Here is an 11,827-nt window from a genome sequence, read left to right as displayed (position 1 = left end):
CCTGAGCCAGCAGCTCGCTCCCACCCCCTGCCCCCAGCACAGACCAGCAGGGCTGGGAGATGCAGAAGTCACTTCTGCAGCACCCGGGGACCCTCCAAGCAGCAGACCCGAACTACTCACCTCCAGAGCAGCACAGCTCCACGCAGCACCAAAGCACTCCCCTTACCCCCAGCCCCGCCCTTTTAAAGCAATTAGCTGCCAATTAGCACCTTCAGCCTAACGAGCTGTTTCTCTCCCAGCTGGCGCCGCACTGCTGTCACGCCCAGCATCCAGGTGCTCCCTCTGCAGTCTTGGGGATGAGTACAGGGGGAGATGGAGCTGCCCTAAGCCAGAGGGGACTGTGAAACACCCCACGGTGTTCTGCACCGTCACCCCTGATCCACGTTTCCAGCAGGATCTCACTGGGTTTTTCCAGAATGATGTGACCACACATCTTTGGAGCTGCACGAAATATGTATATCACGTATAGGTGCACTTCTGGTACAAGAGAGAGGTCAAGCAGCCTCCAAACTGCTCGTAGAGGCGGCAGCTAATGCATTTTGTCCATGTATCGGGTACCAGCATCACCTACTGCTGCTGGGGGCTGCAGACAACAGCGCTAAACCTTGCCTCTCATTTAGCAACATGTCCGAAGCATCTCAGAAACCCCTTGTCTGCCCAGAGTCAGCGCTGGAAGGCAGCAGCTCTCTTTGTCCGGGTAAACTGAGGCACATTCGAACAGCGGTGTCTGAGGGCTCAGCCCCAGCCCCGGTCCTTCCCGCAGCGCGGAGCTGTGCGGGGCGGCTGCCGGCGCTAGGGGGCAAACGCGGCCGCGGATGCTGCGGGGATTCGGGCTGGGCGCTGGGATGCGCATCTCAGCCCCTCCCCATAGCGCTGCTATCCCCACGTTCAGCCCTCGGAGAATGCTCCAGCGCATCCCAGTCTCGGACCCTATGGGTGCTGCAGTGCCGCTGGCTGGGAAACAAAAAATGCGAGGCGAGCGCGCTCAGCATCCAAAATGCGGCGTTCTCCTCCTGCTCAGCCCCACAAGGGTGCTGCAGCGTGCCCCGGTCCAGCCCCGTGCTGGCACGCGTTGGCTGCTCTGCCCCACCGATGGGCTGTAGGAAGGTAACACAGCAACGCCACCTGGAATCAGGGCTGTGCTCAGCTCACGGGATCGGGGGCAGCCGGGGATCCCCAGCAGGGCTCGGCCGTGCTGCAGCCCCGGCTCCGAGCGGCCCTGGGCAGGAGGGGCCGCCCCCATCTCCCTCCTCCTGCCCCACAGCGCGGGGATGCTGCAGCGCAAATGGGCCATGCGTTTTGGGTTTCCCTTTATAATGCATATTGGATGTAACTGCCCAACACATTCACCAAACAACAGAGCTATGGAAAACCCTCCTTCCATTGCCCGGGCTGGCTTCCCGCAGCCAGGACTCCTGCCAGGGCTCTCTGCTTAAGATGGAGTCCTATTTCCACACCCCTTGCTGTGGGGTGAGCTCCCAACTCCTGCCACTTTCCCCTCTGCTACAGATCCTCTGTCTGTCCAAACTCAGCACACGCCTTTCCCCAGCAGAAGAGGGCTCAGAGCAGCCTTAAATCCATGCTCTGTTCAAACCCAAATTTGTCTGCCTGAGCTCAGCTGGGAGGATGCAAACAAATGAACTGTAAAGAATGAGCTCATGGGGGTCAGCGTGGGTCCTCAGTGAGGACTCTGCATGGCACCCACCTTTCATCTCTGTGCTGCTCCCAGGGCTGCATATCCATCCTATGGGGCAGTAATGAGACCTGGGAAGCTCTTGAGATGTACCCACAGCCCATGGGTCCCAGAGCACCCAAGGCCTGAGAGGCTGAGGCTGGAGATCAGTGCATGGCTTTAACCCGATCTCCCTCTGTTGCTTGTATGCCTTGAGTTTTCTGAATTAGATTCTTTCCTACCAACAATCTCTTCCTGCACAAAACTTGGCAGCCCCTTCCCTCCAAAATGCCAGCAGACATCTCAAGAAGGGTTCCTTGTCCTTTGTCTGAGACCAGTGCAGGAAAGCACAGGGATGCTCAGCCTGGCATCTGGGACTGTGATGAGCCTCCAGGTCAACCTACGGGTTGGGCTCCTGCAAGCACAGCGGTGAGGTGAAGCAGGTCCTAAGGTAGGGATGAATATTCCTGGAGGAATCTGTCTCCTTGAGGTGCTGCTTGAACGCCATTGCTGACAGGACAAGTTCTCTGGTTTTCCCTCTGTCTCCTTCTGCAAAGTGTTTCCAATTTATCACGTTATCACATTAGCAGCTATGGCAAGATCCGGCTCCGGGCAGGCGCTGTGTCAGCACCAAGCACAAGAAACACTGGAGCTGGATCCAGAGGCTTCCCGTTCCTGAGCTCCCCTAGGAAGCAGGAATCCCCCAAACCCCACAGCATCCCTCTGCTGAGAGTCATTGCTGCCCATCGTGATGGTTTCCCATGGTTTGGAAGGGCACTGTGCTGCTAGAAGGGGCTCCCAGGGGGAGGAGCTGCACCCTGTCCCATGGCCCTGTGCCCACTGGAATCCCTTTCGCCTGCAGTTGTGTGCCACGTTCAATTCAGACTTGGGGTGAGTGGACAAGCTCCAAGCTCCCCTCCTCACTGCCGTGGCAGAGCAGGACCGTATCCAGCCCTAATCCAAACCAGATGACGGCGGCAGAGCAGAGGAGCACTCAGTAATAGGGAGATGTTTGTTCTTTCTAACAGTGCTTTTAAATGGAAACATCTTTGCTTTCAGGCAGAAGGGCCTGGGATTTCTGTGCATCCAAGCACTGGGTTCTCCCAAGTATTGTTATTCCAGACGAACTTTCAGCAGCAGATAAAAACCCATCCCTGGACTTTGCCATAAATTATCTGGCCTGAAATCCAAACATTAACCTCCGTATAATTCACAGCTGCAGTAACTCCGGGGATAATCTGGGACAATTTGCCATGCCCAGGCTACGTGTAGTATCCATGATATAATAATTTCAATCTAACTTATCCAGTGCTGGGTTTTGGCCGGCTCAACGCTGCAGGCGAGCTGTCATTCATTTCCAATGGAGCAAGGAACCTCTTGGTGGATCCTTCCTCACAGCTCTGCTTCATGCACCCCCATGCACAGCCTGGTGCTGTGGGCTGTGTCCTTCCATGGGTGTCATCATTTGGAAGGCAGGGCTGTAACCTCACAGCTGGCCCCAGCACAGAGCCTGCCAAGCTCTGAGTAATGGCACAGTGGAGCCTCTCCAGACTTACAGTTGGGATGGGTTCCACGTTATTTCTCTGCAGACCTTCCCTTGAGCAAGTGATGCATTGCACTGGAGGCAGACACAGCCTGCAGCCCTGCAGCCACAAACGTGCCCAAGCTGTGTAGCTCCCATCCCCACAATGACATGCTATAATTGCTTACATGCACCAAGGCAGCTTCTCCTTCCTACCGCTCAGCAGCAACAGCAAATGAAGCCCACAGATACAGAGAGGAGAAGGGGAGTGGTGCAGAGGGCAGGGCAGAAGTGCAGTGGAGCTCTGCTGGACTCCAGATGCAGTGAGATGGGGGCACAGGGGTTCCCATTAATTAGCCAGGCTCCTGAGTGCCAACAGAGTGGGTTTGCTTTGCAATAGCAATGGCTGTGGATTTGCTCCCCACAAGGATGACCTCAGAGTCCCCCAGTGTCTGGCTGCATGAGCCCCCCCTTGCCATCCCCATGCCATCTGCTATCGTGGGTCAGGGCTTGTGTGGCCATTGCCCAGCACCCCAGTGGCACTTTATCCCAGCAAGGAATAGGCTGGAGGCTGGGCTGGTGCATGCATCTTGGGATTGGGGGCCCTGCAGCTCGTGGGATTGTGCCTGCATCCTGCTGCACATCTCATCTGGGAACCTGACTACATCCTGCTTCTCACTCAGTCTGCAGATAACACCAAGGCCAGCTCAAGGGCACTTGGTGGCACTGCAGGCTTCTGCCCCAGCTCTGCACGTCTCCCTGGGGACACAATGAGGTGGGAGCACCCTTTTGGGGTCCCTCTCAGCAACGGCCCTGCTCAGCAGCTCTTTGCAGCAAAGGCCAGCTTTGTGCTGTGTGCTCCAGCCCAGCCCCGCACAAGCATCCCAGCCTCCTCACAGTGAGCAGTGCACGCAGCACTGGGACTGAGCAGCCCTTCCCACATGGAGGATGTCTGCTGCTGGTTCCCTGCACTGTGTCCAAGGGATGTGACCTGCTTTGTGCCAGCACTGAGCACCCCAGGAGCACTGTGGTGCACACTGCAGGAGGAGAACAAGCTCCGTAAAAAAACCATCACCACCAATAACCACAACTAAAAGCAAGTAGCAACACCCCTGCCACCCATTACTAGTTAAATTTCAGTCCCAAATGCACTCAAATCCTTTCCAGTTTGCTCTAAAGACTGGTGGTTTGGGTTTGGAGCTGCTGTTTTCCCAGCTCCAGGGCAGAGCCCAGGGCCCATTGCTGCCCTCTGCACACCCATCGGTGCTGTTGCTGCTGGGACTCCTGCAGACCACACAACGTCCTGCAGCACCACGGGACCCACAGGATCAGATCCGATTCCTTTTGCCCCCCCCTTCCCAGCTGCCCCAGTTTGCAGCGCCACGCGGTCTGTATCCATCAGCTAATTGGTGCTAATTAATCCCAGCAGCTCCAGCTGAGCACCGCTCCACGCAGGAGCAGGACTACATTCAAGCAGAAGGATTTTCCAGTGTCCGCCACAGACAGCAAGTTTTCCCTGCAGCATCTCCAAGGCTTTGCAGGAGCCCATTTGATCTCCATTTGGACAATTTGGGCCTCGGCGCCCTCTGCCCCAACCACCTCCCAAATGTTGTTTGGTTTTAAGCACCATCCATCCACCCTGAGCCTCCCGCTTTGGTCGCCAATGGGGAAAAATGGGGTTTTTGTTGGGAGAGGTCACTGCTGGGTGGCTCGGGAATTAGGGGCTTGTTCTGCTGGCTAATGTCATTAGCTCCACGTTAACTGCATTAACCTTTCTCACAGTTCCCAGCTCCCAGCTCGTGGTTTATCTCTGCAGACAGAGTTGTTATTTAGAAGGCCATCGCAGGATGGCTGTTTTGTACAGCTCGGTATTCTCTTGTTATGGGATCCAATGATATTTTGTGGGGAGGCTCAGTGCTAGAATAAAACTCGGTAATCTTTCATCAGACTCTTGGCTGTATAATCTCCTTATGAGAAGGAAATCCTTTGTTTATTGGCAGAGCTCTTCTCTTTAAGGGGAATTGGAAATGCGTTTGTTTTTTGCTCTCAAGTATTTCTAATTCAGCAACAACAAAACAAGCGGGTGCAACTCCTAATCCAATGGCTGGGTGATTCTGTGCCTGGCTGCAGACTTTTGGGTTTGTTCCCTCCTCACCACGAGACAACGGGCTAAAGTGCTAAAAATGAGCTAAGAAGTGGTAAAAATGCTGCTGTTCCAAATATTGCCTCCCACCTGCATTGGTGGGGAACTTCAGGAATGGGGCACAATGCTTCAGAGCCGGTGCAAACATCATGTGTGCAAGGGTGTGTAAGTGTGCAAGGCTGGGCAATGGAGGCCATGGTGCTGGGGGGGCTGTGGGACTCAGCACGGTCACTTTGCTCTGTGCTGGGAGCAGTAAATGAGAGAAAACATCTTCCTTAGGTTTGTTCCCACAGCAGTGACCTTGTAGCAGAAGCTGCTCCAGCCCAGGATGTGCCAGGGCACCCAGCCCCATGGGATTCAATGGGACACCTGCATCCTGAGCAGCCCTGTGCATCCCAGTGCCACATACATAGAAAAGGGGAATGAGAGCTCTGGGACAAAGCATTGCTCTCTGGCATTGACTTACGCTCAGATTCCCTTTGATTTGAGCCTGCACAGCAGCGTGCAGGGGCTGTCCTTCTTTTAGGGGTCCCACTGAGCCCTCAGCAGCGCAGTTTGGCAGTCAGGCAGATTTTGCTTTGCATCCAAAGCTATGGATGGTACTGGACTCTGACAGCTCACCCCAAGGAGCAGCCAGGCTTTGCAGAGCCACCAGTGCAGGGCAGCGGGCGTTGGGAAAGGCGCTCAGTCCTGGCTGCTGCGTGGCACAGCGAGCAGCTCTGCTCACACCGCTCCTCTCCATCACAGGAGCCACGTTCTCCCTTTAGGAACCAGCTGGCTGGGGGGGGACCAGCAGCACTGTGCAAGCCCTGCAGCCCTGCTCCAACAACAGAGTGATACTGGATGTGCTCAAAATCGTCCTGCAGAAGCTCCAAGCGCAGCCCGGCGCCCAGAGAGCAGCATTTACTCTTATAGCATCGGAGAGGGGAAAGCTACCGCATCCCACCTCATGCACACTGCTGGGCGGTAAGCGGGGCACGAGGCGGGGGGGCGCGCAGAGGGCAGCGCCCCGCGACGGCTGGGCACGGCAGAACGCAGCGCTGCCTTTAATGCGCCGGGGGGTTGAGCTGCGCTCCCCACGCGTGTATTTCTGTGCACGGAGGAAGGAGGGGGGTGGTGGGGTGGGGTGTGCGCAGCAGGTGCCTGCAGCCAAGGCAGGGCAGTTCGGCGTGCAAGGCGTTAAATCCAAGCGTCACATCAGATCGGCCCCGTCCCCCCCGCCGCTGGGGCGAACCCTCCGCGGGGTGTCCCGGCTCGGAGCGCTCGAAGCCGCCCCGGGGCCGCCGCCCGCATCGCCCGGCCGGGCCGAAGAGGAGGAGGAGGAGGAGAGGAGGAGGAGGAGGAGGAGGAGGAGGGGTTGGGTTGGCCGGGCCGCCGCCCGCAGCCGCTGACGCCGAGTGCTCTGCGGGGAAAAACAGCCGCGCTCCGCTCAGGCGAAAAAAAAAAAAAAAAAAAAAAAAAAAAAAAAAAAAAGCAAAAGCAAAAAAAAAAAAAAAAAAAAAAAAAAAAAGCAACCAACCCACCGCCTTCCTGTTTGATTTTTCCTTTTTTTTTTTTTTTCCTTTCTTTCTTTCTTTCTTTTTTTTTCTTTCCCCTTTTCTATTTTTTTTTTTTTCTTTCGTTATCCCCTCCCCCCCCCACCCCCCCCGGACAGCTCGCTCACCCTTCCTCTCGGCTCTGCATGACTGTCACAAAGGTAAGGAGCCGCTTTTCCCGCAGCCACCTCTCCCCGCGGATGCTCCCCCAGCTCCCCGCTCCCACTTCGACTCTCCGGGCCCGGGGGGCAGCGGGGCCCGACCGTTCCCGGCAGCTTCGCTCGGCCCCTGGCGGCGGTGCTGCAGTTTTAACCCTTTGAGGGAGGGAAGGCGTTGGCCGGGGGTGGCCGCGAGCATCCGTCCCCCCGACGCGGCCCCGTTAAGCCGCTTTGCTCGGCAGCTGCTGCCCGGATCTCTACAGGTGGCTGCGGGCTTGGGAGGGGGGGGTAGAAAGGGGTTGGGGAGGGGGGGGTCGGAGAGCGGCTGGGGGGACTGCGGGCTGCAGGGGGCTCGGAGGTGGTGGAGGGAACCCATCCTGAGCAAAGCTTCCCGGTGCTCAGGGAAGTGATGCGGGAATTCGATCCCCAAATCTGCCCCTTAACTGCTGCAGCAGCTCCAGGTGCTTCCCCACATCGCTGCAGAGGAGGAAGGTCTTTCTTTCCTACGATTTCCCTGTGCCCCCGGAGCAGCGGTTGCCACTCAGCCCATCCCACAGTGGGCTCAGAGAGCCGTGCTGGGTGCTGCTGCTGGGGGTCCGGGCAGCATCCCACTGCAGTGCTGTGATTTGTGTGCTGGGCCATGTTGCAGGTCTGGGAGCAAAGGGGTCCAGGCTGGAGCCTCAGTGTCGGGGTGTGGGCTCTCAGCCTTGTGCAGCACTACAGCTCTGTTTCTGGGCTCTGCTTCAGGCCCAGACAAAGCTTTGCCCATCACCCATTGCCACAAAGTGTGGTGCGGTGCTGAACTAACAAACCTTGCATGGCAAGTGGAAGCAAACGGGGTGGGGGTCACCTAATGAACCCCCATGTGGGACGTAGCCAGGGAGAAGACATGGCAGCTGTGTCCTGCTTGCTGTCTGTCACCCCATGTGAGGGCCTCCTGCTGGGAGGGGACGTGGTGGGGGCACGCACATTGGCACAAGAGTGATGGGGATATTGCTCACGACCAAAGAGCCCAAAGCAGCTCCAGGCTGATGCTGGTGAAGAGACAGCGGGGGAGGAAACCCCCCACCCTGCGTCTCAGTCCTTAACAAATAACTTGTGTTTCACTGCTTTGCTTTTGTTGGGCTGGCACCAGCGTTTGTTGCCGGCCATTGCCATGCGCACCGCGCTGTTGCCGTCCTGCTCTTGCTGCCAGCTGGACAAAGCCAGCAGCACTTGTGGATGCTGAAGGAAAAAAAGTGTTCCCAGCTCTTGTGGGTGCTGAGAGAGGGACTGATGGGCCTAACGAAAAGGCTGAAAGAGCAGGGCTGCAGTTAAGGAGTCGCACGTCCAGGCGAGCTGATTAATTAGTCGTGCTTGTTAGCAGATTTTTTATTCGTTTATTTCCAAAGTGCAAACAGATTCATTCAGAGAAAAGGCAGGGCTGTAAGGAGAGCATGCTCGGTAGTACAGTGAGGGATGTGCTGGTGGTTTGCAGGGAGCAGAGGTGTATGCTGGGAAGATCCACACTGTGTGCACAATGTGTGCCTTCACCAAAGCACTGTAAAGCTCCAGCGCACCCCATGGGTGTCGCTTCCTGCAGAATGGATGGTCCTGATGCAGGCAAAGAGCTGTGGAGCTGCTGTGACATCAGTGCCAGGGGCTTTCAGCAGGTCAGGGCACAGACCCAGCTTTTTTTTTTGCAGTGGCAGATGTGACCCGAAGCCACGGCTCATCTTGGGGTGTGTGGATGGAGGAAAAGCAAAAAACTCAAACATCCGTGGGAAAGGAGATTGCTGTTTGTGTCTCTGGGCTGCTTGCAGGGAGCTGCCGTCAAGGTGACACGGGGGACAGCTCTGGAGTGTTCAGAGATTGGGAATTGTGTTTGTGTCCTTGTGGGGAGGAAAGCAAAGGGCTCCTTGCATCCTCCCCAGTGCAGGTGTCCAGTGAGTCCCAGTGCTGTGGGAATTTTCCCTCAGCAGCTCCTCCCATGCTGGGGCCGCTTCCTAGGAGCTGCTAGAAACAGAAGCAACGGGAAACGTTGGCAAACTTTGCGATTCATGCCTATGGGAAAATCCATTTGATGAGCAGGTCCAGGTGCCCAGAGCAGGCAGAGTGATCTTGGAGCCAACCCAGCGTGGAGAGGCACAAAAGGTTCTTCTGAGTGTGGGGGTGAGCAGGGGAAAGCGAGGAGGGGGCGAGGCGTGCACTGCCAGGATGTGGAACGAGCTGCTTTCATCCACATCCTGAGCCACCCCCTTCCCTCCCACGGTGAGGAATGTGAGTGTTCTACCCAGGAGAGTTAAGTCAGGTTTTAAATAGGATGGAGAAGGATGGATTGAAATGCAGGAAGAGCCTACATCTCCTGCTTGGGGATCTGTCCAAATGCCAGGAATCTTGCACTGGGTTGCACTGTGTTGTGTTGCATTGCATTGCATTGCACTGTGTTGTGTTGTTGTGCTGCATTGCACTGTGTTGCATTGCATTGCACTGTGTTGTGCTGTATTGCACTGTGTTGCATTGTATTGTATTGCACTGTGTTGTGTTGTTGTGCTGCATTGCACTGTGTTGCATTGCACTGTGTTGTGTTGTTGTGCTGCCTTGCGTTGTGTTTCATTGCACTGTGTTGCCCTGCATGCTGTGCCATGCTCCCTCAGACCAGCTCTGCTTTCTCCAGGCTCTGCAGTAGAACCATCAACGTGAGAAGTGCCATAGGAATTGGGCAAATTCATCCCTGCTGTAGATCAGCTGTCCTAGGGGAAGTCTGGGGCTTGGGTTTGGGATTTGTTGCGTGCAAGCAGACAAACAGTCCAAATCCATTATGCATAAAGGGCTTTTGCTGCAAGTTGGGCATTGCTGGAGGGCCGTGCTTGTCAGGAACTTGGGTAACCCCACAACCTGCATGGCTGGGGCCAGCTTGGTGTGGTGCTCCCAGCTCCTACCCTCTGCCAAAAGCTATTTCAAAAGGCCGGAGTACAATTAACCATGAACACAAATTAACGAGGGCCTGAGGGAGCATTAATTTGGGAAAGATAGCTTTAAAATGACTGGAGGTTTTTCTAAAGGGCACCGTTTAAATAGGATGCAGTCTGGGAGGTCCTGTGGCATGCATTAGATGTAGTTATCCTATGGTCTCCTCTGGCTTTATTATCTATTAATTGGTATTAGTCATCAAGCTACGCTGCTTAGATAACAGCTTATCCTCTTAGTTTGTGAGCAGATGAAGCCAAAACCAAAAACCCGGAGAGGAAATTGCATCCACAATCTGTCGTGATCCAAGATAGTGAATGAGTGATGCAACTGAACATGGTCAGCGGTAATTAACACAGAGGCCTTAATTGGGAGGCCAGGAGTATGGCAATGCCATCCCTCGTGGTGAGCAGCACTGTCCTCTGCTGTCATTAAGGGCAGTTTTAGTGCCTGGGGCAAATGCTGATCCCATGGCAGAGCTGATGCTGGTTCAATGGATGCAGATTTGATTGCAGGCACCGGGCTGTGCTATCGGGCAGAGCTGTGTTAGAAATGGGCTTCGGGCAGCACGGCTCAACGTTGTCTCTGGAGAAACAGCCAGGAGGTCTTTGCAGACAGTTCACTAAAAGCCACATTGAATGCACTACTGTCTGAGCTTTGAGAAACAGCACCAGTCATGTTACCAGCACTCATCTCAAGGGAATAGGGGCTGGGAAGTCCTGGAGGAAACTGAGGGATGTCCTATAATCGTGTGTAGGGCCGTGGAAGGAGGGATGGGATGGCATTGCTCCCAGTGCCAGTGCCAGGGCACGGGCAGCAGTACTGCATGGAGCACAACGCGCTCCTTTCTGTGCTGTGTTCACTCATCTTCAGTGCTGCTGGGGTTCCTGGGGGCTGGGAGCACACATAAGGGACCGCTTTGAGTCTAAAATGGCAGCTCCCCATTTCCAGAAGCGTGACTCTGATCAAAGGCGACTCCTCTGGCCCACGGCTTTTTAATGAGTTTTAATTGTGATTCAATGCAGCATTAATCTGAGGCTTTGCCGTGGCCTGGCTGCAGCCAGCAGGCTCGCTGGGGGCTGTAATTCATACCACGCAGAATGCAACGCGGGGTCACAGCCCCCACCTCCCCCCCCCCCTTCTTCTTCTCATGGAAATTTTATCAAATGATGAATAGTTCGATTCATTATCCCGCAAGCAGAGAGCATGGAGTAGCCGGATCCTGGATTCCTATCTCCCGAGTCAGTGTGCAATTACAGAAATCTGGCAGCAGGCAGAAGCTCCGTGCTGCAGCCAGCTGCTGGAGCCCCCACCAATCTGCATCGCATCGCTCACAGCCTGGAAGGGCCCCAGCGTGCAGCTCAGCTCCCACAGCTCCTTCCCTCCTTTGTTTGTCATCAAGTGGTGGCAGAGCCACCGAGCACAGAGCACGGCTGGGACCTGAGGTGGCGCTTGCATTGCAGAAAGCAGAGAGCCCAGATTTGAGCAGGTGTCAAGGACAGCAGAGCCCCTGCTTGGGGACAGGGAGCTGCTCATCATTAGGACGTGTGGCCCCTGCCACCACAGCCCCCAGTGTGGGATTTTCCCCTTGGCACAGGGTGGTTTCTCCCCCCGCCACCCCGCTGTGCCAATCCCCAGGCAAGCTGTCAGCCCGTATGGAGGTGTCTGGCCCCTCCTGCACCAAGCTCCGGCTGTCAGCCCCATTAATATTCGTATTAGAGTGAGTGCTGCCAGGCTTTGCTAATGGGCAGGACCTGAAGGCTGGTTCCCAGGTCAAATGGCCATTGGATGGGGAACTGGACCCTGGGAGTGCTGGATGGGGGGGTGGTCACCAAACACCAAGCCCTT

The 11,827-nt window shown here is 55.7% G+C and overlaps 1 protein-coding gene across 1 annotated transcript in view; it reads left to right on the top strand.

Annotated features, from left to right (window-relative positions):
• Positions 1-6,997: 6,997 nt before the first annotated feature.
• Positions 6,998-11,827, top strand: part of CORO2B (coronin 2B) — a gene marked incomplete at its 3' end in the record, with an annotated part of 23,061 nt that continues 18,231 nt past the window's right edge. The window contains exon 1 of the mRNA XM_079540959.1: positions 6,998-7,033. Within this exon, the coding sequence (XP_079397085.1) occupies positions 7,019-7,033 (15 nt within the window). The 5' untranslated portion in view covers positions 6,998-7,018. The remainder of the gene's footprint in view (positions 7,034-11,827) is intronic.

Source organism: Tetrao urogallus (genome assembly GCF_951394365.1).
Source record: "Tetrao urogallus genome assembly, chromosome: 11".
NCBI lineage: Eukaryota > Metazoa > Chordata > Aves > Galliformes > Phasianidae > Tetrao > Tetrao urogallus.
The sequence above is the reverse complement of the archived record's forward strand: the minus strand, read 5'-3'. Positions and strand labels throughout refer to the sequence as shown.